This window comes from Molothrus aeneus, chromosome 16, assembly GCF_037042795.1.
Source record: "Molothrus aeneus isolate 106 chromosome 16, BPBGC_Maene_1.0, whole genome shotgun sequence".
NCBI lineage: Eukaryota > Metazoa > Chordata > Aves > Passeriformes > Icteridae > Molothrus > Molothrus aeneus.
The window spans coordinates 15,513,412-15,536,041 of NC_089661.1; the positions used below are offsets into that span (position 1 = coordinate 15,513,412).

Genomic DNA, 22,630 nt, shown 5'->3' on the forward strand with positions numbered 1-22,630 from the left:
CCCAGGTGGCCCCAGAGCTCCAACAGCCCACCAGAACACGAGTCCTGATGGCAACCTGGGGGACCAGGATGGCACTGAGGACCAGGCATGGGGAGGGCAGCACAGTCCCACAGGACACAGCCCTGGATTCCACCCACACAGCCAGTTCCTGCCATGCTGGGTGCTTGTCCTGGCACCGCAGGGCCACGTGCTGGGACATCTCCTTGGCCACACGATGCTGCCATGTGTGGAAGTGCTTTACAGAGCCCCCCAGCCTGGCTGGAGGAGAAACCAGAGCAGAGGGTCCAACCTTTGACTGGAGGTGCCACACTCGGCACCGGCAGCACCACACAGGAGCCATTCCCAACGTGGATGAGCCCTTGCAGGGCTCACAGGGAAGGAGCCAGCTCACTCCAACCCTCCACAGCCACGGAACTGTAGATCCTCTGCATGGCACGGCACGGCACAGCTCATCTCCCACTGCCCAAAGCCCCAGGTGCCCAGGACAGGGGTGGCACAGCGGGCACAGTGCTCCTGGAGACACCCCACGGTCCCATCCCATCCCAGGCTGCTGGAGGCAAGGGGAAAACGCCAAGTCACCACATTTCTTCGAGGTAGCACCGAGAAGGAGGGGACAGGGAGGGAAACAGTTTGCTGCCAAATCCCTGCATCTGATTTGCGCAACTTTCAGACAACCTCATCAATTATGGATGGCCGGGAAGCAGGCGCGGTGTGCGCTGCGGCCGGCCCGGCCCGAACCCACGCTCACACCAAACGGGCCCCCTGTCACCATGGCAACCCGTGCTAATTCACGCAAGGATTTTTGAAATCTCGTGTATTAAACCCCACATGAATAGGATATTATCCAAATAACAGAGCTAAGTTACAAATCTTGCCGGAGCCGCGCGGGGAGCGCCGCAGGCGTGTGTGGGACCGGAACTCGGAGGGGACGTGGGGACAGCCCTGCCCGCTGCTGTCCCACTCCGTGCACCACTCCAGCCCCACTGCCATGGCCAGAGGTGCTTGAGCACCCCAGGCTGGGAGCACGGCACCCACAGCACACGTGGCACCCACTGCCACAGGGGAGAGCGGGGCCCGGTGGGGAAATGGCCCCAGACAAGCCTGGCACTGGCACTGTGGGTCCAGCAGAGCTGGAGATGGGCAACCCAGCAAGGGAAGGGGGTGACATCCACCCCAACAGCAGGCTCAGCCCCAGTGGGTGTCCCCTGTCCCTAACCTGTGGCCCTGGCACAGGGAACACTGCTGGCCCCCGGGGCCATCCTGCCTGGCATCCAGAGGGCTCAGCTGTGGGAGATGCAGCAGAGCCCTGGGAAGGACAGGGATGCAGGAGAAGGTGGTGGCACTCAAGCACCTCTGGTTGTTGCCACAGCAACGCCAGCTGTGTGCCCAGGCCAGCAGGGACTGGAGAAGGGTGTGTGGGGACACTGCTGGGCACAGGCCAGGCGTTGTTCCCATACCCACACACTGCCCCAAGAGGCCATGGCAGCAGCAGTGTCTGGAGTGGGTTGGGATGAAGAAGGGTCTGAGCTGGAGGCTCTTCTTGCCCTGCACAGTCCCTCAGCAGTGACAGCAACGATGGCACTGGGGACATGGGGGACACCTGCCAGCCCTGCATGGCACGAGGAAACACATGTTGGCCTCATGTGGCACCATGGACATGGTGGATGCAACACCAGAGCAGGGACATGGGGAATGCCACGCCAACCCTGCTCAGCACCAGGACATGGGGCACCACGCTGGCCCTGCTTGGCCAGAAACAGCCCTGCACGACCAGGGACAGGGGACAACTCACCAGTCCTGCACAGCTCCAGGGGTGCCCACATTTGGGGAGTGCCAGCCCTGCAGAGAGGGACAGTGGGCACAGCAATGGAGGGACCGTGTGCCCAGTGACCCAGAGCCACCCGAGTGCTCCCTGCGGTCCCTGCCCGTACCCAGGGACAGTCCCCGGCAGCCCAGCTCGTCCCCGGCACCAGGCCTGAAACCTGCGGCTGCATCAGCACCATGAATTATTCAGTCCCGGGCGGAACGCCTCGACGGAGCAGTTACATCCTACAGCGAGTAGATACTCATGGAGCTACACACACGTACACCCGGAGACGCACACGCACAGCCACACGCACTCCCCCGCAGCCTCACACCTGGCCACGCACCCGCGGAGCCGAGCACAGCCAGCCGCAGGGATGCTCCGGGAGATACCCGCGGAGCGACATCCAAACACCCCCTCAGCGAGGAACACCAACAGCCCAGCCAAACACACAGATGCCAGGGTACACACCGCCACGCAAACACCCCACGCACCCAAACACAGCCGCACACGCGCCCGCGGCAGCGCGGACACACGCAGGGCTGTGCGGGCAGCGAGCCCCGGCGCTCTCCCGCGCGGGCCGGCCACACTCGCTGCACGCACACGCAGACGCGCCCGGCCGCAAACCCTGCCCAGACCCCCGGGAGCAGCGGGGGAGCACCGGGCCCGGCTCCCGGAGGGTCCGGAGTTGCTCCGGGGTACGGGGCAAGGGCAGCCCGGCCGGAGCCCGACCGCGCCGGGGGTGCCCCGGGACGGGCGAGGGGACCCTTCGCAGCGCTCCGCACCCGCGCAGCGCCCGGGGATGCTCCGAGCCCCGCCGGTGCGCTCAGAGCCGCGCCGGGCAGCGCCCCCCGCCCCTCCCGGGGCGCCGCCGGGGGTCCTCGGCACGTCTACGGTCCCCGCCCGCCCGCTCGGAGCCGCAGCCGGGGAAGGGCCGGGGATGCTCCGGGGCGGGCAGGGCGGCATCGCGGCCGGGCCCCGGGAGCAGAGCTGGGATGCGGCCCCGAGGCGCCGCGCCCCGGCTGCGACGCCGGTGCCCGTGCGTGCTCCCCCCTCCGTGTGTCCCCCCGCAGCGGCGCCCCCCGCCCGGCCCCGCCGCCGCCGCACTCACTGGCTTTGCCGGGCTTGGGCCTCTGCAGCAGCTTCTGCACGGCCGCGATGTCCTCCGCCTTCACCGCCTGCACCAGCTCCTGGTCCTTGCCCATGGCTGCGCCGCGCCGGGGCTGCCGGCTGCGGGCTCACGGCCCGAGCATCCTCCGCGGCGCGGCGCGGCGAGGGGCGGGGGGCGGCGGGGGGCGGCTCGGCGCGGCTCGGCACGGCTCGGCTCGGCACGGTGCAGCCCCCCCGCCCAGCCCGCCCGCTCCGGAGGCGGGGGCGGGGGCGGCGGCGGCGGCGGGCGCCCGGGGCGGGGCGCGGCGGGGCGGGGGGGCCGCACCGGGAGCGCGGGGGGCAGCGCGGGAGAGGAAGAGGAGGAGGACGACGACGAGCAGCGGGAGGAGGAGGAGGAGGAGGAGGAGGAGAGGGCGGGGGCCGCCCGGTGCTGCGGGCGGAGCGCGGGGATCCCCTCCCCGGTGCCGGGCCCGGGGGACGCCCCGGTGGGAGCCGCCGCGCAGCCGTGGCGTGTACCGAGCTGGCGGGTCTCAGCGGCCGGAGGGGACGGGGGCAGCACGGCTGCTCGGGGCCTCCACCTCCCCGGGGAGGGTCCCGGGGGGTCCCGCAGACCCCCTCCCGGAGCACCCCCTGCTCCCCAGCCCGGCTCCAGGTGCCCTTCGCCGCTCCCCGTCCCGCCCGGCCATCGCAGCAGCCTGCGGCGCCGATATCGGAAACCGGGCAAGAGCAGCCCTCTTTATTTCTGTAAATAAAGCGCTCATTACCGCGTCATCTTCCACTTTTGTTGACACAATGGCCGGTGACATTCGTCCCTTTCACTTTTAAGGCTGAAATGACCGAGACATTACGGTTGCGGAGGGTTCCCGGCTGTGCCGAGGGCTGAGGAAGCTGAGGAACCCGATAGGAAATGGGGCCAGGGATGGACAAGGCGCTGATGTCCCCGCGGTGCCATCAGGGCAGAGCACGGACATCATTCGCACGAAATCAGCCCAAATTTCTGCCCTCCCCGACGAGTTCCCAGCTCACAGCCTCGCGCAGTCCCGGCTCCAGCAAACCGGCGCTGGGGCACACGGGGCCAGAGGGCTGCGGGCCAGCACCAGCGCTGGGCATGAGGGTGCGGTCCCAGGGGCTGCAGGGCACGGGCACCGGGAGCTGCAGCCCCGTGTGAGCCCCGCGGCAGACGGGAAGAAGGAGGAGGGAGCCCCGCTGTGCCCCGATGCCCCCTGCCCGCCCCGGGCTGCCAGCGCCCCCCGAGCTGGAGCCCGAGGGTCCCTGCACAGCCCCAGCTCCCGCCCGGGCCCCGTCTCCGGGCTCCCCCCCCTCGGGCACGGCGGGGTCCGTCTCCTCTCCCCACCCCCGCTTTCCAATCCAGGACATTTGGGTTGCCAGCACGGAGCGCCGTCTAATCTGCCCTCTAATCCCGCAGCCGGGCGCCGCACGGGGCCCTGAGCCGGGCTCCGGGGCTGGGGGCTGGGGCTGCCCTCGGCTCGGGGGCTTCCCTCACATCTGCCACCACCTGATAACAACCGGAGCGCCTCAACAAAGGTCCCTTTGTGCCCCACGGCTCCCTCCTGCTGGGCCCCCACCGCCGGTCACCCCGCACCGACCCAGCACGGGGCAGCTCCTGCCCCCGCGGCCCCGCCGGGCACCGGGACCTCTGTGACCGGGGCACACAGGGGCAGCCGGGAGCGGTGTGGGGCCGGTGGGGCGCACCAACCCTGTCCCTCCTCCCCTCCTGAGCCGGGCTTTGCGGGAGGAGCTCCAGCCTGGCGTTCCTGCGGCTCCCTGGGGCTCTTGCCAAGTCGGGTTGGTCTTTGCAGAGCAGAAGAATGTGCAGTGAAATGTCCCCGTTCCTGCCCTGCACTCGCCGGGAGAAAGCGGCGCCCGGAACGGGCAGAGCCTGGGGCACGGGGGGTTTAGGATGGGCACCGTGGGCAACAGGCGCGTGGAAATCTGACTGTGGGAACCAGAGGCAGCAGCAGCAGCAGGAGGGCTCATCCCACGCAGAGATCCCCCAGCACAGCTGCCTTTCCGATGGGAAAGCAGCGCAGCACGGCCTCGGCCCGGGCTCGGGAGGCAGGGGGCTCTGGGAGCACACGGGGCCCTGGGCTGGAATTACAGAGAAGAAGGAAGCGATGAAGGCAGAGTTTGGAGGCTGAAGAAGGCACCGCTGTGCTCCCAGCCCTCCCAGCGATCAGGGACTCACAGAGACTGGAAGCAGACCCAGCGCTGGGCAGTGGGTGCTGCTGGGAGCCTGGCAGGGCCCCTGCACGTCCCTGTGTCCCTGCTCTGTCCCAGGTGCCAGCCCTGGCCTGGGACATGCAGCACGCAGCAGGCACACGCTGGATTCTGCGCAGGGAGGGCACGGCCACCCTCGAGGCCAGCACGAGGCACACGGGTGTCCCCACGAGCTCTGTCACACTCTGCCCTGCGGCTGCCAACCCCTCCGGCTCCATCAGAGCCTGAGCAGGGACCCGGGGGCTGTCACCGGTGGAGCCCAGCCCTTCACACCAGCCCGAGCTCCCTCTCCCTGCACGGGGGCAGAGCTGTGCTCCCCCGGCAAGCAGCAATATCTACGAAAATACTTTATTGTGGAGGGGCAGTGCAGGGGCTCTGTACAGTGCAGACAGCAGCAGCAGTGCTGTCACCAGCAAACACACACACACACACACACACGCACACACACACACACGATGGTGGCCCCAGAGCCAGGGGGCAGCGGGAGCCGGGGCTGCAGCCCCTACGTGGCCTTGGGCCGGCCCTTGAGGCGGATGATGGCCCGGTAGTCCCGCACCAGGTCCCGCAGCTGGTCCAGGTAGGGGTTGACATTCTCCTCCAGCCACTCCTCCACCGTGTCAGGGAAGTAGATCCTGTCCAGCTGGGCACGCAGGTCACGGACAAAGCTCTCCCAGTCCTCGTGGAGCCTGGAGGGCCGAGAGCAGGGGTGCAGCTCCCTCCCGCGAGGGAGCCCTCGCAGCCCCGTGCAGACTCCTCCCAGCCCCGGCACCACCTACTTCAGCACCTTGCTGCCAAAGCTCTCCATGTTGCGGGGGTTCCCAAACTGCCGTTTCCTGTGGTAGGGGCTGAACCAGCCCTTGATGGCACTGGAGAGGCACGAGGGACTTGGGGGCACAGGGGCCACCGGCAATGGGGAGCTGCGCATCAGGCAGGTCCCCTCCCATGGAAATACACGGCCAGAGGCACCAATGCCACTGCTCCCCCTGCCTGTTACCTCTCCTCCTCCAGTGCCTTGAGGATGCTCTCCTTCAGGTGGCCATTAACCTGCTCCACCATGTGGTAGATCTCCACACCGGGGAACACCCCCCTGCCCTCGCTGGGGGAAGGGAGGGGAAGGTGAGGGCTCAGCACGTGGGGTGCACTGGGGTGGTAGCCAGGGGTCTGGGGCCAGGCCATTTGGGTGACCAAGCCCCTGCCTCCCTCCAGTGCATCCCTTGCGATGCAACTGCCCCCACCACGTGCCACACACCAGGTGCTCTGCTCCAGCTGCACACTCTCCAAGCCCAGCACATCCAGGACCTTCCTCTTTGCCTCTTCTGTGAAGCCCCCTGGGAGGGTGAGGAAAGGGACAAAAGAGCAGGGACACCTCACCCTCAGGCTCACCCTGGCTTCACCACACCCCCAAAACGGAGTGAGCTGAAGCTCTTCCTCCTCTTCCTCCCACCCCCCCAGTGCCCTGCCCAGCAGGACGGGGTCTGGCAGGCAGTGGGAGCTGGGGGTGAGCCTGGCCATGCTGCCAGGGCTGGGGGCTCACCGTTCACCAGGGTCTGCAGGCAGATGGCCAGCGAGGGGATGCTGACAGGCAGCAGCTCACAGAGCACTGAGTAGTGATCGTACCTGTGGGACAGGGACAGGGCCAGGGCCAGGGACAGGCAGCACCGTGCCAGCACGGCTCTGTGGGCAGCAGGAGGGCACAGGGGGTCCCACCTCCCCTTACCTCTGCCAGCCAGTGAGCACGACGCCCTGCAAGTGCAGGGGGGCCAGCCGTGGCACGGCCTGCATCACCTTCAGCCAGCTCAGGTGGTTTTTCAGGTGGTAGCTCAGCGGGGTCCAGGCCTGTGCCGGCCCCGTGGTGCCCTTGAAGGCACTGGCAAACCACACGGCCTCGAAGCCGCTCTCCACGTACTTGGTGAGGAACTGCACTGCAGCGGGACAGGAGCACCAGTGCCACTGTCCCCAGGGGGCTGCGGGGGCTCGGGGGGATCCCCCCACCGCCCCCAGGGCCCTGGCACGTCGCCTTACCGATCTGCTCAGCCTCGAAGTCGGGTGCGTAGAACCACAGCACGGGTGAGACGTGCTTGGCTATCCCGGACTCTGCAGGGAGAGGGGGCGGTGGTGCTGGCAGCAGGAGGGAGCCGGGGGCTCCTCACGCTTCCCCAGAGCCACGTTCCCCCAGGGCAGGGCATGGGCTCCTGCTGGCACTTTATGTGACGCCTGCCAGGGTGGGCATAGAGCGGGTGTGGCTGAGCAGCCTGGCACAGGTGCCACCCTGTGCCCTGTGCCCTCACCCCGCAGGGCTCCCACGCTGATCTTCCTCAGCATGTCGTCCCACATGAGCACCCGCAGCCCCCAGTACTGCGCCGTGAGGAAGCCCAGAACCTCCTTGATGTGCTTCAGGTACATGGTGCCCACGTCGCCCTTGTGCTGGCTCATCCAGTTCCTGGAGTCCATCCCCTCCCCGAGGTGGAAAACCTGGATTTGGGGGAAGGGAGACGCTCAGCAGCTCTGGGGGCACCTCCAGTGCCTGGGGCAAGGGCTGGGGTCCCTGCAGAGCCCCTGCCCACCTCGTCTGCACCGATGTGGATCCAGGAGGAGCGCCGGTGCTTCTCGATCACCTGGGACAGGATGCTCTTGAGCAGGGCCAGCGTGCCGGGGACGTGGGGGTTGAAGCTGTTGGGGAAGCGCTCGACCTCCCGCAGGTGCTGGAACTTCTCGTGCTTGAGGATGAACTGCGGGGAGGAGCCATCAGGGGGGTCCAGGGGAACCCCTGTGATCTGGGATGGGGAGCAGGGCTGGCACCCTCTACCTCCACGTGGCCAAAGGTCTGCACCAGGGGAACCACCTCCAGCTTGTGTTGCTCTGCCAGCTGCTGGATCCGCTCGATGTCCTCCTCGCTGGGAGGGCAGGGACAGGCTCAGCCTCTGCCAGGGCGTGGGGGCACACCCCCTCCTCTGGCACCCTGCCCACATGGCCCTGGTTACCCCACATACGTGTGCACTTTACTGAGGGGCACAAACACTGGCCTGTAAGGGCAGGAGGACCCTGCCCAGCAGCACAGCCTGGCACTCTGACCGTGGTTATCGTGGGCACGGGGCCAGGTGGGTCACACCCACCTGGACCTGCGGGGGCCACAGCCCCACAGCCAACTCTGCACACAGCCCTGCTCACCTGTAAGCGTACGGGGACCTGAGGATTTCCAGCTCCCCCTTGAAGGGGAACATGTCCTCGTACTCGATGAGGACACCGTTGGCTCCCAGCTGGGACAGGAGGGGGAACACCTGCAGGGTGGGCAGGGTGGGCTCAGCAGTGGGGATGGCACAGCCCAGGTGTCAGCAGGGGCTGAGCCCATCAGTGCATCCCCTCCTCCCTGTCCCTGGGCATCCTCACCTGTTCCAGGTAGGAGACTCTGGGCGCAGCTCCCTTGAGGTCCAAGTGGACCAGCCTCATCTCGGTGGCACTGACATCCCTGGGGACCTGCTGCTTTTGCTTCAGGGTCATTATCTTTGCTGCAGGGACCTCCAGAACCTGCTGGCTCTGGGGGATGACGTCCTGGACGACGTCACCCGTGTCCCCCCAGAACCCGCTGTCCTTGCTGACGTGCTTGTGCAGCTCCAGGGTAAAGCTGCAGGGAGTGGGGCAGGGATGGGGGTGTCCGTGGGGTTGTGGGGGCACCAGCACCACACAAGCACAGCCCAGGGGGTGCCACAGACCCCGGCCCCCCCTGGGGTCCTGCTGTCACCTCACCTGTCACGGAAGAAGAATTTGATGCCAGCCAAGGCCACGAGGAGCAGCACGACGAGGCGCAGCAGGTTCAGCCGGTGGCTCCTCTGGAAGGCCATCTCTGGGCTCTCTGGGGACACACACGGGCTCTGGCACTCCACGGCCAGCAAGGACCCCAGGTGAGCCCACCCAGCCCCACGTACCGTGCCCTGCTGCCCTGCCCGAGGCAGCACGAGACCCCGAGAAAGGCGACATGGGGGCAGCCCCTCTGGCCAGCCTGGTGCCCATCGGGGACGTGCTCGGCAGTGCCCCGTGTCCCTCCTACCTCGTGTGCCCCAGCCTGGGGCCAGCGGCCGGCTCCGCCTCCCTCTGCCCGCAGGGTGAGGCCGGTGCCCGAGCAAACAGGGCGGGGTGGCTGCGGAGCAGGGCCCCGCCGGGATCCCGAGCGGTGCCGGGCCAGCCCCGCGCCAGGGCCGTGTCACAGGGCGGCTGGACGGGGCTGCACCACGGGGCGGCCACGGCGCATCCCTGCGGGAAGGGAAGAGGCGATTGGGAGCCCCCCGGGCACATGCCAGCCCCGGGGATGGCACCGGCACGGCCACGGCACCGGCGGGGTGAGGGCGGCAGCCCGGACCGCCTTGGCAGCCGCAGGGGCCGTGCGAGAGGCAGCAGGGATCCTCCTGGGAGCCACGCTCAGGCACTTCTGCCCGTTCTTTCTCCTGTTCCTCCGGTTCTGGGGTGTTCGGTGGGGCCCGGACAGGGCAGCACAGCCCCCCCGGCCCCGCCGCTGCTGCGGCCGGCGCTCCCGGTGAGCTCCCGGTGGGCTGCCCCCCAAACACACCGAGCTCAGGGTTAAATTCAGCGCACTGGGGAAGTGAAAAGCAGATTCTGGCAGCTGCGGGTGCCCGAGCGGCTCAGCGGATGGCGAGGGCTTTGTTTGTGCTGCCAGAGCGGTGGCACCGGGGAGAGCCGCGCTGAGCCGCCCGCGGCTCCGAGGGAGCCCCTGCCCAGACACAGCCCTGATCCCCCCAAAACCTGCTGGGGGTGCAGGGGCTGAGAGCCGGGAGCCCCTGGGCAGCGGGACATGCTGTCTGTCCCCAGAGCACGAGGCCCCAGCAAGGCCAGGTCACAGGACAGTGACATGCAGGAGCTGGAGCATCCCTGCTCCATCCCCACGGCCCGGTGCCCACAGGTATCCAGGCCCTCGGTGCCCCTGGGCAGGAGGAGGAGCAGGTGCCGGTTTTTGGGGATCGGGCTGCTCCCTGTGCCCCTTCCCTGCTGGCACTGCAGCTCCTGTGCTGCGGGGGACAGATGTGGCTCCCGCTCCTGCCGTGCCCAGCTCGGAGGTTCCCGGCAGCTCCAGCCCAGCCCGGCAGGGACGTGCCAGGCTGGGGATGGCTGCCAGCCCAGGGGTCAGCACTGGGTGCACGGGAGGGCACAGGGGGCACGCAGGAGGGGGGTCGGTGGCCCCTGGGCACGCAGCGAGGGGAGCCCAGCACCCAGGAAGGCCATAAATATGCCAAGTGCTAATGGCGCTGTCATGGGAACACAGCGCCTGATCGGAGTGGGGATAAATATTTAGACAGACGCTGTCAGCTCGCCAGGATTCGGTGTTTTTAATGCACGTTATCTTATTTAAATAGGGCAGGTTCCCAGGGCTGGAGCTCCTGGCACAGCCAGGGCGAGGGGTGGGCGCTGGCCGGAGGGGGAGTCCCGAGGGGTGCGGGGACAGCCAGGGGCCGTGTCCCTGCCCCACGGGGACAGCCAGGGGCCGTGTCCCTGCCCCACGGGGACATCCCCGGGCAGCCGAGGAGGGCTCAGCCCATGGATGCCGCGCCTCCAGCCCGGCACCTCGCCCCGAGCACCCGTTGTATTTATGAACGTCACATCGGCTGCTGCCGGTGGGGAACGGCGCTGCCACGGGCCCCGGGAGGCTCCGCACAACCGGCCGGGCTGACAACGCTTCACTGGCCCCGACCCCCTCCCAGCACCCTGCATCCAGCCCGGCTCCCCGCTCACCTCCCAGAGCCCCCAGGAGGAGGATGGAAGCAAACAAACCCTGAGCGGGGGAGGGAGCCGAGTGTCCCGGGGCTGTCGGGTGCCACCCGGCTGCCCCCAGCCCCGCTCCGGTGCTCCCGGTGTTCCCATGCCGAGCCCGGTGCCCCGGCACCGCCGGCAGTGCAGCCCTGGCCGGGCCGTGCTGCTCCCTGCACACCTCGAGGGCACGCTCACACACACGTGTGCACGCTCCCGTGCTTCCAGAGCATTCCAAGGCCCGCCTGGCTGTCACCAGCCCGTGCTGCCAGCCCGTGCCACCCCCCAGGACCAGCAGAACTGGTCCCTGTCCCTTCCCGTTCCCTCCCGGGAAGCTGGAGCACACCTGGAGCAGCCCCTGGGCACAAGGAACCCTTTCCACAGCCCACCCATCCCTCTGAGCTGCGGGGCACCACCCACACCCCCAAACCCCGCACACCCCACAATGCCCCACACCAAGGACATCCCTTGGGCACTCCCGCACCCCACGGCACCCTCCGGGCTCTGCTCGGCGCTCCTGCGGCCCCGGGCACACCTGCGTCCTCCGCGGGCATCCCTGCATCCCCCCGAGCATCCCTGTGCCCTCCCGAGCATCCCTGCATCCTCCCCGGGCTTCCCTGCATCCTCCCGAGCATCCCTGCATTCTCCCCGGGCTTCCCTGCGGCACCGGGGCCCTGCATCCCCCCGAGCATCCCCGCATCCTCCCGGTACCGGTCCCCACCGCGGCGCGGGCATCCCCCGGCCCCGAGCACGCCCCACTCCCCCGGCCCTTACCGGCAGGTGCGGGGCGGCCGCGGACACCGCCGGGAGCGGGCGCGGGCACGGGCACGGGCACGGCCGCCGCCGCCGCCGCCGCTCTTAAAGGGCCCGGTGCCCGCCGGTGCGGCAAGCGAGGAGGGATGCACCGGGCGCCGCGCACAGCGGGCACCGTGCCCAGCGCCCCGTGCCACACGCGCACGGCGGGGAGCACCGGCGGAGCGCGGAGCCGCCGGCCGCCCTGACCCCGGCGCGAGGGGCGGCCCCGGGGCGGCTCCACCGTGCCCGGTGCCCGGTGTCGGTTCCCAGTGCCCGTTCGGGCTAGGTGCGTGCCCAGCGCCCGCCCCCGCCCAGCGATGCCCGGTGTGTACTCTGTGCCTGGAGCCCGGTGTGTGTCTTGTGTCCCAGGTCCTGTCCCCAGTGTGTGTCCAGTGCATGTCCCGTGACCCGTGTCCCGTGTCCCATGCCTGGTGTGTGCCCGGTGTGTGTCCCATGTACTGTGTCCCACGTTTCATGTCCCATACTTGGCGCCCAGTGCGTGCCCTGTGCCCAGCGTGTGTCCTACGTCCCATGTCCTGTATCCCACGCCCCATATCCCATATCCCATATCCCAATCCCATGTCCCATACCCCATACCCTATATCCCAATCCCATATCCCATATCCCATATCCATATCCCAATCCCATATCCAATATCCCCTGTCCCATACCTCATATTCCATATCCCATATCCCATATCCCATATCCCATACCCCATATCCCATACCCCTGTCCCATATCCCATACCCCATATCCCATACCCCATATCCCAATCCCAATCCCAAATCCCCTGTCCCGTTTCCAGCCCTGCGCCCCCTGGTGGCATGCTGCTTACGCGCTCTCCCCCCGCCGCGCTCCGTGGTTTCGCCCGTCTCTCCCCCCGCATCCCGGCCATGGTCCGTTCCCCCCGCTCCTACGCATGCGCGCTCCCGCCGGACGCGGCCCGGGCCGGCTGTGCGCACACGCAGAGACGGGAACCGGGAGCGGACCGGGAGCGGGGCCGGGGCTGGGGGTACGCGGGGTGAGGGAGACCGCGGGCCGGGCCGACACCCCGCGGGGTGACACAGACCCCGCGGGGTGACAAAGACCCGCAGGCTTTAAGGAGCGCCCCGAGCGCGGCGGCTCCGGGAGCGGCGGCAACATGAACGCGGCGCAGGGCACGGTGGGCAGCGACCCGGTCATCCTGGCCACGGCCGGCTACGACCACACGGTGCGGTTCTGGCAGGCGCACAGCGGCATCTGCACCCGCACGGTGCAGCACCAGGACTCCGTATCCTTCCTTCCTTCCCCGCCGCCCCCGCGGCTCGGGGCCGGCCCCGCCACCGGGCCCCGCCTCGGGCCCGCTGATGCTGCGTACCGACCTTAACGGCGCCCGCAGCAGGTCAACGCCCTGGAGATCACACCGGACCGGAGCATGATCGCAGCCGCAGGTGAGCCTGAGGTGCTGAGCCGCTGCCCGGTGCTGAGCCGCTGCCCGGTGCTGAGCCGGTGCTCAGCCGCTGCCCGGTGCCCGCAGGGTACCAGCACATCCGCATGTACGACCTCAACTCCAACAACCCCAACCCCGTCATCAACTACGACGGCGTGAGCAAGAACATCACCTCGGTGGGGTTCCACGAGGACGGGCGCTGGATGTACACGGGCGGGGAGGACTGCATGGCCCGCATCTGGGACCTCAGGTGGGCACCGGGGCTTCCCCGGGCTGCAGGGCCGAGCTCGCAGCCCTGGGCACCCCTCCCTCACTGGCACAGATCCCCTAATCCCTGAGCACCCCTCCCTCACTGGCACAGGTCCCGGAACCTGCAGTGCCAGCGCATTTTCCAGGTGAACGCTCCCATCAACTGTGTCTGCCTGCACCCCAACCAGGTGAGGAAGCTGCATCCTCTGGGATTCCCAGCTCAGGATCAAGAGGAACAGCTTAAAGCCCATCCCATTCCACCCCTGGTGCCAGCTGCCATGGCAGGGACACCTTCCACTGCCCCAGGCTGCTCCAAGCCCCATCCAGCCTGGCTTTGGGCCCTGCCAGGGATGCAGGGGCACCCTGGGCACCCTGTTCCTCGGGGTAAACCTGAGGGGCTGCAGAGAGGGGGTACCCCAGCAGAAGATGGGGTACCACAGAAATGGCCTGGGGCCTTCACACAGTGTGTTTGTGCTGATGACCTGGTGGCTGTTGCAAAGGGACAGCACAGGGGCTGCACTGAGCTCATCCCATGGGAGCAAACGTGCCCTTGGAGCATCCCTGGGGATGGCATGGGAGCAAAGCTGGCAGGGTGGGGGCAGCTGGGAAGCTTGAGGGTGACAACACTGCCAAGGAAGAGTATCCTGGGGCCTTTGGGTGGGGTTTGGTTGGAACTCCCCAGTGGGTTCAGCAGCTGTTGCTGAGCAGAGGGGGAGTGGGGGCACTTGAAGAGGCTGAAGGGAGCTGGAGCAGGGAAATCAATAGGGATCAATCAGTGCTAATGGCTGGGCTGGGCTTGCAGGGCTGTGGTTTTGCCTGCAGACAGGGCTGTGCAAACCTCTGTAAAGTCCTGAGTAATGGAAATGTTCCCTTGCATTTCATTTGGCAAAGGTTTAATTTTGCAAATCGGGAATTTCAGGCTAAATTTGAGATCAGTTATTTGGACCAGACTGTCCAAATGCTCTGGTAGTGTCAGTGCTGTGAGAGTGTGTTACATTAAATGAATATTGCTGAATATAGGCCTTAGATGTGAAATAATCCCTGCCCATGGTGCTGCTGAGGTGCAGAGTGTTGGTTTGTGAGCAGAAGGTGGTTAATTAGACCAAAGGTGGCAGCATTTGTTTGGGCAGTTCCATGGCTCTGCAGTTCCCTCTGCAGAGATGCTGATCCAATTATTCAGGGATTCCTCATGGCCTGAGTAAAGCCATGAAAACTTTGGACTCAGCATTTACACCTGCTGAGAGGGGCTGAGCAGCCCAGAAGAGACTTTTGTGCTGCCAGATAAATGCATTGAGTGGTGTTTGTCTCCTCAGAAGCAGCCTCTGCTCCCAGGGACAGGATTAGCTGTGCCTGATGACCTGATCTCCTCTAGGGATTCTGCTAAAATTATGGACAGCGCAGGGCTGTCGATAAAGGCCTGGTTTGAGTGGAGACATGCCAGCATTGTCTTCTGCTCTGAGCACGGGATCAGAGCCAGGACTCCTGCCCTTGGCTCTTGTCCTTCCCCTGAGAAGGGGAGAGAGAGAGAAAAACCCACTTCAGGTTGTGTTTTCTGGTATCTGCACCCTTGAGTGCTTCAGTTGTTCAGTGGCCAACCTGCCCCTTAATGCTGCCTCTCAGACGTGCTGAAAACCACTTGGCTGCTGTGGCTGTGCCACAGCCCTGGAACTGGGACAGCTCTGTTTGCTCTGGGGTTTAGGAGATCAGTAAACCCTTCTGAGGAGGGAAACTGCCTTTTGCAGGGTGTCATGGAGTCAGTACCCAGCTGGGACAGCCAGGGCGGGGGACAGCCCTGAGCTGGGGAGAGAGGAGGCAGGACAGGAGGGTGCTGTTTAACCCCAGAGCAGCACTGCAGTGGTGCTGCAGGGGCACAGCGTGGGTGCCAGCTGCAGCTGCAGTGGTGCTGCAGGGACACAGCGTGGGTGCCAGCTGCAGGCTGCAGTGGTGCTGCAGGGACACAGCGTGGGTGCCAGCTGCAGGCTGCAGTGGTGCTGCAGGGGCACAGCGTGGGTGCCAGCTGCAGCTGCAGTGGTGCTGCAGGGACACAGCGTGGGTGCCAGCTGCAGCTGCAGCAGGGCTGCAGGGGCACAGCGTGGGTGCCAGCTGCAGGCTGCAGTGGTGCTGCAGGGGCACAGTGTGGGTGCCAGCTGCAGTGGTGCTGCAGGGGCACAGCGTGGGTGCCAGCTGCAGGCTGCAGCTCACGGTGCCCACAGAGCCGTGTGCCCTGCAGGCAGAGCTGATCGTGGGCGACCAGAGCGGGGCCATCCACATCTGGGACCTGAAGACTGACCACAACGAGCAGCTGATCCCCGAGCCCGAGGTGTCGGTGAACTCGGTGCACATCGACCCCGACGCCAGTTACATGGCAGCTGTGAACAGCTCGGTGAGCCCTGCTGGGGTGGCAGCTGGGCTAGGTGGGCATCCCCCAGCCTGGGCACAGCCTGGGCACAGATCCCTCTGTGTCTCTGCTGCAGGGAAACTGCTACGTGTGGAACCTGACGGGCGGCATCGGCGAGGAGGTGACGCAGCTCATCCCCAAGACCAAGATCCCGGCTCACAACCGCTACGCCCTGCAGTGCAAGTTCAGCCCCGACTCCACGTGAGTGTGGAGCCCTCAGCTCCTTCCCAGGCCAGGCAGGGGCCAGCTGTGCCTCCAGCTGTGCCTCCAGCCGTGGCTGCTGCTGGCTGCACACTGCAGGTCCCCAGGGAGGAGTGGGACAGGAGGCAGGGCATGTGGCACCACGGCGTTGCTGTCAGGGCTGTCCCACTCGTGCTCCCTGAGCTCAGCAAGGTTTGCAGCCATGAGCTCTTCTACAGCTGGGATCCAGCTGCTGCAGTGTGAGCTCCTTCACGGAGTCTGTTCAGCTGGAATCTGCTCAGTCTGACAGTGCAGGTGTAAGGAGATCTGATTGCAATGGGGACAGATCTCCAGGCCGTCACTGGCCCTGGCCCAGGTCTGTGTAACCAGAGGCCCACAGGGGGACAGTGACTGATGAGATTGCCCTCAGATGTCTGCTTCTTTCAGGCTCTTGGCCACCTGTTCTGCAGATCAGACGTGCAAGATCTGGAGGACTTCAAACTTCTCTCTGATGACAGAGCTGAGCATTAAGAGCAACAACCCCGGGGAGACGTCGCGGGGCTGGATGTGGGACTGCGCCTTCTCCGGGGACTCCCAGTACATTGTCACAGGTCAGGCTCCACCTGGGCTGGGCCAGGCTCTGAGCAGCCAGGCCTGACCAGGGACCCTGGCTGGGACATGGCAGAGCCTGGGGCACAGGGCTGTGAGGGGGGAGCAGCCAGTTCTGCTGGCTGGAGCATTCTGTGCTGCTGCACTGGGGCAGCTGTTGGAACTGGAGAGGAGATCTCCAGTGTGCTGCTCATCTCACAGCTCACAGCCTGCTAGTCCCTTGAACACACCTTTGGTCATTTCCACACTCACTGCTCTCCAAAAGAGCTAAACCCCACATGCAGAGAAGTGCACTGAGTTGCTCTGCCTTGCTGGTCATCACCAGCCCTAAGGACAGCTGAATGAAGCAAGAGCAAAGTATTTCTTAGAATAATAGTAAAAAAAAGAAACTTAAAAGATTTAAAAAAAATATATACATCCCACTTTTCTTTTCACTCTGTGTTCCAGCCTCCTCTGATAACCTGGCCAGACTGTGGTGTGTGGAGACAGGGGAGATCAAGAGGGAATACAGTGGCCACCAGAAAGCCGTGGTCTGCCTGGCCTTCAATGACAGCGTCCTGGGATAACGGGCACGTGTGCCAAGGACAGCACCTCTGCTTGTTTCCCCTTGCCTTGCCAGACCCTCTCCAGAGCCTGGGACACGCTCTGTACCCATCCCCTCCTGTGTGGAGAGGGCTGGGGCTCTGACAGGGGCAGCTGCAGCTGCCTGGGCTGAGACCAGGCTTCAGCTCCAGGCAGGACATTGCTGAAACGTGTGTGGCCCTGAGGGAGGGAATGGGAGAGGGAGGCACAGTCCCACTGCAGGGACATGGGCACAGCTCAGCTGCAGGAATCCCTGGGGCATCAGCTACTGACAGCTCTGGATGTTCCTGTACCCCAGAGTGGGAAAAAAATAAACCTCAGCCTTTGCCAGTGATGGGAGAGGCTGAGCAAAGAGGAGAAGCAGCTCTTGTGTTGGTTTGCAATCCCTTTATTCAGAGTGTTTCACGGAGTGCCTTGGAGAGCTGCTCTCCTAAAGCCAACCACCCCCAGATGTAACAACAACCACCTTGTGTTGAGCAGAGCCTGGAGCCCCAAAACTCCAGCTGCTTCCCGGGATTCCTCTGGGCCTGGGTCTCCTAATTCCTATGGATGAGGCACAGCCCTGGAGCAGAGCTGCAGTGTCTGTGCTGACAGTGCTGAGCAGAGGCCTCCTGCTTCTCTAAACTCTCGTGACCTGCAGCCCGGAATCAGCAGGAAGCTCTGGGGATGTTGCAGGTGTTCCCTTCCTCGTGGAGGTCAGAGGCTGTTGAGGAATCCAGTCCAAGTGTGAGGGCAGAGAGGGCGGCGTGGCTGCAGCACTCACTCGGGCAGGTAATAGAAGCAGATGGAGACACAGATGTTGCTGGGGAAGCAGATGTCAATGCACAGGTAGATGAGGCGCTGCCTCCCCGGCCCTGCCAAGGAGCAAGGACAGCAGTGAGAGCAGTGCTGTGGTCCTGCAGCTGCCCAGTCCCCAGGGATGCTGTGGTCCTGCTGAGTCCCCCTGATGCTTTGGACTCCTGCAGGGTCCCTGGGGAGCTGAGCAAGGGGAAAACCTCAGGGAATGACCTTTCTTATTCAAGCTGGAGTCAGATGGAGCAGGCTGACAGCTCAGCAGGCTGCTTTGGCCGAGGATGAAGGTGACAGGGATTAACCAGCAATGTCTCAAGGGACAGCACTGGGTGCTGGCTGTGCTGTGCTGTGCTGCTGGGGCAGCTCTGAGCCCCTCCCAGTGCCACGGCTCAGGACAGGGGGTGGGTACGAGCCAGCACTCAGGGGTGGTGGACAATGGTCTGATTTTGCACTAGAGGTCACCCATGCCTGTGCTGGGCCTTGGCAGCCTGTCCTGGGGATGCATCAGCTGCTGTGCAGCACAGCCTGATCCTCTTAGAGGTGCTGGAAAAGCTCCTGCTTGCCCTGCCAGGGGAGTGCCCCACTCACCGTGGGCTCTGCGCACCCAGAAGATGGAGGAGTGCTCACACAGGCTCTGCACAGCCTCCCCCAGGGCCCTGGGCTCCAGCTGCTGCCCTGCCACAATGCCCAGGAACTCCCGGTAGAACTTGGTCTGGTTGTTGGGCTGGAGCAGCTGCTCAGCCTGAAAGAAAGGGCCCTGTTGGTTCCTCCCAAGGCAGGCACCGTGTCCCCAGAGCCCTGCTCGGGCTCCCAGGACACCCAGGAGTGGTGTGTGCCCAGCAGGTTTCTCCTGCCAGCTGCCCAGGTGAGGCTGCAGCTCTCATTGTCTGTCTGTGGGCTGCTGGCAAGCCCAGCACCACCAAGTTTTACTTGAGGAGCCTCGGGGCTGGGCAGGTGCTTTCCTCTCCCTGCATCCCTTTTGGGAGCCTGTGTTCCCACACTTCTCTGGGAGTAAGGTGGGGACTGAGGACCCCCAGGAGCCACTGAGGAAATGGATAGCAGATGGCAGGGGCACAAAACCATGGGGCTTTCTGTCCCCTGGAAATGGAATCTGCCCCTGCCCAGGCATCCACTGACACTCTGTTCTGAGGGTCCTTGTACACGACTGCCTCCAGCCTCCTTCCCTGGCAGGTGGTAACAAACCCCCTTTGTTTTTCCTCCCCCAGATTTTTGAGCAGGTAACAGAATCCAGTGGGAGCAGGCCCTGCAGGAGCCCTGCTATTCACCTCCATGGGACACATCCCCTGCCCCTGCTGCTTCCCACAGCAATCAGGGATGGATACAGCCAGGAGCTGCTGCTCAGAGCTGGCTGAGAGCCCAGCCTGGGGCCCAGCTCTGCTCCTGTGAGCAATGAATGCCCCAGAACAGGGGCTGCCACTGCTCCCCTGGGCTGGGACAGCCCTGCCCTGGCTCCTTGGGGGTGGAGAGTCCCCCCTGCAAATCCACACAGGGAGAACACTCAGTGACCCTGTGCAAAGCTCAATCCAGCCCCCATCTGCCCCGGGAATGCTGCAGCAGCTGCTCACGCTGTGCTCAGAGGTGTTGAGAGCCATCTGCAGGTCCCAGGGCTCCATCCTCCTCAGGTAGCAGGCTCGCTGCTCCAGCGGCTTGTAGCACACGTAGCCCTGTGGACAGATGTGCCCTTGGAGCAGGCAGCTCACGCCCAGCCCTGGCCCAGGAAAGCCCTGAAGTGGCCATTCCCTTTGCCCTGCTCTGAGTTCACGACTAGAGGTGCAGAGGGAGGCAGCAAACAGGAGCTGGGGAGGCAGGGGTGCCCCAGCACTCACGTTCCTGCTGTCGTACAGCACCACGGCGCTCAGGTTGCTCTGCGAGGTGATGTAGTAGGTGACAGTGCTCCTGGCCTTGTCCACCACGGCTGTCTGGTTCCTCAGCGGGTCCTGCTGGCCCTGCAGTGTCACTCGGAGGAGCTGGGAGCCAGCCTGGGCACGAGGAGTGGGAGGGCAGCACCCAGCAGCAGCTGCCCCGTGCCTGCGTGCAGCATCTCCCACCCACAGCCCCAGCTGGGCCCGTGCTGGGCCCTGCTCCTGCCTGATTGAGCAGTGGAGAGGAGCAGGCTCTGACCCAGGGGAAGGATGATCCACCACTCCATCCTCACCCCCGTGCCTCTCGTGCCAAAGGCAGCAGGTGCTGGAGGAAAGGGCCAGGGGACCCCCAGCCCCACCTGCACCTTCCTGCACTGGCCAGGGACTGATCCAGCCAGACTCAGCCCAGAGCTCAGCCCACCCATCCCTCCTGGAACTGCTTCCCACACAGCTCAGGGCTCCCTGCCCACATCAGCATCCCTTACCTGGGCAGAGCTGGGGGAGAAGCTGAGAACCCCCACCACACTGACACCAACAACTGCAAAAAACAACAAGGCAACGGACAGGATGATCCAGAAGGTCCTGGAGGGAGCTGGGAAGTGTGCTGTGGCCCTCCTGTCCTGGGAGCCAGGCAAAAGAAGGAGGAACAGGAGTTAAAATTGACCCTTCTGCCAATTCTTTTTCACTAAACAAGTTTCCAGCTCATGACACAAACCCTTGTGCAGACTGGTTGGAGTGCAGAGCTGCCAAACCATTGCAGCGCCTGGAATAACCCCACAGTGCTGGAATTCAGATCCAGCATCCTGGTACCCAGCACTGGCACAGCCAGGAAAGCTGCAAAGCCCCAGGGCAGGGCTGGAGCAGCAGCTTTCCAGACACAGGGAACAACAAATTAAATTATTGTGGTTTACAGCAGAAATCCCCAGCGGGACAGTCAGCATTGGAATCAGACCCTGTGTGGAGTGATCCTGCTTCTGTCCCCCTCCCTGTGCTGGGCTCTGCTGGATTTTCTTGCTAAATTATTCTCCATGAGACCAAGGAAAGGAGCTTGGCAGCGCTGTGACATTTCTATTGGCTCTATTAATTTACTTTAATTCTTATATTGAAGCAATTAAATTTAACTTCATGGCACATAACGGGATTTTTACAAAGCAGAAAATGTGCTTTCAATAATCTCAAACACAGCCCACATTTAAAAAATAACCTGTTTCTCAGTCCTCTGAAGGACAGAGAAATTCAATCCATGCCCAGGATTACATGTGCTCCAGCTGCACGAGGATGGGCTCACCCAGCCTTGGGACAGTTATGGATCTTTATTGGAAACAGGGAACTCCCAGGTTATTCCCTGAGAAAAGCAGTGAGTTAAAATTGCACCTATCTGAAATCCTATCACTTCCAGCAGAGCAGAGCCCCAGCCCTGCAGTGACTGGCAGATTGTCAATAACCAGTGGAATTCCCTCTGATGGGAAAGGTGCAGATAGAGAACTCCAGCAGCTCCCAGCCCCCAGCAGGGCACAGCTCACCCCCATCCCGAGCAGCCTGGCCGTGGCTCCTCTGCCCTGCAACCTGACCAGTTCATCCCAGGTAAGCCCAGGCACCTGCAAGGCACCTCAGCCCAAGTGACAGCAGCTCCTGGCAGGAGCTGGGCTGGGGATCCACAGAACCCTCCCAGGATCCGCGGGAATGGCAGGAGCTCTGCCCCTTGGGAGGGGGATCAGGCAAGCACAGAGCACTGCAGGGGCAGGGAATGCTCACTGATGGAAAAGGGAATGCTCACTGATGGAAAAGGGAATGCTCACTGATGGGACAGGGAATGCTCAGGAATAGTCACTGATGGAACAGGGAATGCTCACTGATGGAACAGGGAATACCCACTGATGGAACAGGGAATGCTCACTGATGGAACAGGGAATGCTCACTGATGGAAAAAGGAATTCTCACTGATGGTAAAGGGAATGCTCACTGCAGGAACAGGGAATACTCACTGCAGGGGCAGGGAATGCTCAGGAATTCTCACTGCAGGACAGGGAATGCTCCCTGCAGGACAGGGAATGCTCAGGAATTCTCACTGCAGGACAGGGAATACTCAGGAATTCTCACTGCAGGACAGGGAATGCTCCCTGCAGGACAGGGAATACTCACTGCAGGGGCAGCAGGGCCGGCACCGTCCCCTCCTTCCATGCTCCCTTCAGACAAGGACCCGGCTGCTGCGGCTCTGCCTCCTGCCCACGCTCAGGCTGGGCATGGTCCCGGCTCCAGGCACACCTGGGGAGCCTGGCCGTGTGTCCGTGGGCCATAAATACCTGTCCCCATAAATAGCTGTCCCTCACAGCCCAGGGGCTCCACGGGAGAGGAAACCTGAGGCGGGAGCGGGAGCTGAGCGCTGCTGTCAGTGCCGGGCGCGGCTCTTCCTGCTCAGCCCCGGCGTGGGCAGGAGCCACAATCGGGGCCTTTGTGTGCCCCGGGGCTGGCACGGCCCAGCACGGGCCCAGCCAGGTGAGGCTCCTGGAGAGATCAAATGCCCAGAGGACAGTGGCAGCCTGCCCTTGTGGCAGCGGCAATTCCCACATTTCAACGGGAGCTCTGTGGGCTGCAGCCAGGTGCTGATCCTGCTGTCCCTGGGCTGCACGGACACACAGACACACCTGTGCCACCCTCGGAGGAAAAGGGAAAAGGGCTGTGCCACAAAGTCACTGCCACAGCCTCCACTGCTCTCACACTGTCACCTGTGTCCTGATCCTGAGCAGTCCAGGAGCCCCCAGAACGTTCCAGACCTGCCAGGCTGACATAACCAAGGTGTGGAGGCA

General features: G+C 64.5%; 4 protein-coding genes across 9 annotated transcripts in view; 1 reads left to right on the top strand and 3 right to left on the bottom strand.

Annotated features, from left to right (window-relative positions):
* Positions 1-3,075, bottom strand: part of CASKIN1 (CASK interacting protein 1) — a 29,983-nt gene extending 26,908 nt beyond the window's left edge. For all 3 annotated transcript variants that reach the window (XM_066560698.1, XM_066560699.1, XM_066560697.1), the window contains exon 1: positions 2,916-3,075. In XM_066560698.1, the coding sequence (XP_066416795.1) occupies positions 2,916-3,009 (94 nt within the window). In that variant the 5' untranslated portion in view covers positions 3,010-3,075. The remainder of the gene's footprint in view (positions 1-2,915) is intronic.
* Positions 3,076-5,484: 2,409 nt separating this feature from the next.
* On the bottom strand, positions 5,485-11,735 carry LOC136563372 (hexosaminidase D-like). Of its 4 annotated transcripts, none has more exons than XM_066560713.1 (15): positions 11,681-11,735; positions 9,198-9,400; positions 8,897-9,027; positions 8,540-8,774; positions 8,321-8,430; positions 7,959-8,046; positions 7,717-7,881; positions 7,441-7,624; positions 7,175-7,246; positions 6,870-7,074; positions 6,687-6,769; positions 6,402-6,480; positions 6,147-6,248; positions 5,929-6,018; positions 5,485-5,838 (listed from the first exon to the last, which is right to left on the bottom strand). In XM_066560713.1, the coding sequence occupies exons 3-15, from the start codon at positions 8,989-8,991 to the stop codon at positions 5,655-5,657; spliced, it is 1,692 nt and encodes a 563-aa protein (XP_066416810.1). In that variant the 5' UTR covers positions 8,992-9,027; positions 9,198-9,400; positions 11,681-11,735; the 3' UTR covers positions 5,485-5,654. The 4 variants fall into 4 exon arrangements, with proteins under 4 accessions (XP_066416810.1, XP_066416809.1, XP_066416811.1 ...); XM_066560712.1 differs by having other exon boundaries at positions 8,897-9,002; positions 11,681-11,729; XM_066560714.1 differs by lacking the exon at positions 9,198-9,400 and having other exon boundaries at positions 8,897-9,002; positions 11,681-11,709.
* Positions 11,736-12,703: 968 nt separating this feature from the next.
* MLST8 (MTOR associated protein, LST8 homolog) lies at positions 12,704-17,508 on the top strand. The gene is made up of 8 exons (XM_066560718.1): positions 12,704-12,971; positions 13,080-13,131; positions 13,218-13,380; positions 13,492-13,567; positions 15,610-15,762; positions 15,854-15,978; positions 16,405-16,568; positions 17,014-17,508. Exons 1-8 carry the CDS (start codon positions 12,843-12,845, stop codon positions 17,130-17,132), a joined length of 981 nt encoding a protein of 326 aa, XP_066416815.1. The 5' UTR covers positions 12,704-12,842; the 3' UTR covers positions 17,133-17,508.
* Positions 17,509-17,673: 165 nt separating this feature from the next.
* Positions 17,674-22,068, bottom strand: BRICD5 (BRICHOS domain containing 5). Its single transcript, XM_066561156.1, has 6 exons — positions 22,024-22,068; positions 20,309-20,443; positions 19,788-19,940; positions 19,527-19,625; positions 18,529-18,682; positions 17,674-18,002 (listed from the first exon to the last, which is right to left on the bottom strand). The coding sequence occupies exons 1-6, from the start codon at positions 22,066-22,068 to the stop codon at positions 17,908-17,910; spliced, it is 681 nt and encodes a 226-aa protein (XP_066417253.1). The 3' UTR covers positions 17,674-17,907.
* Positions 22,069-22,630: the final 562 nt, after the last annotated feature.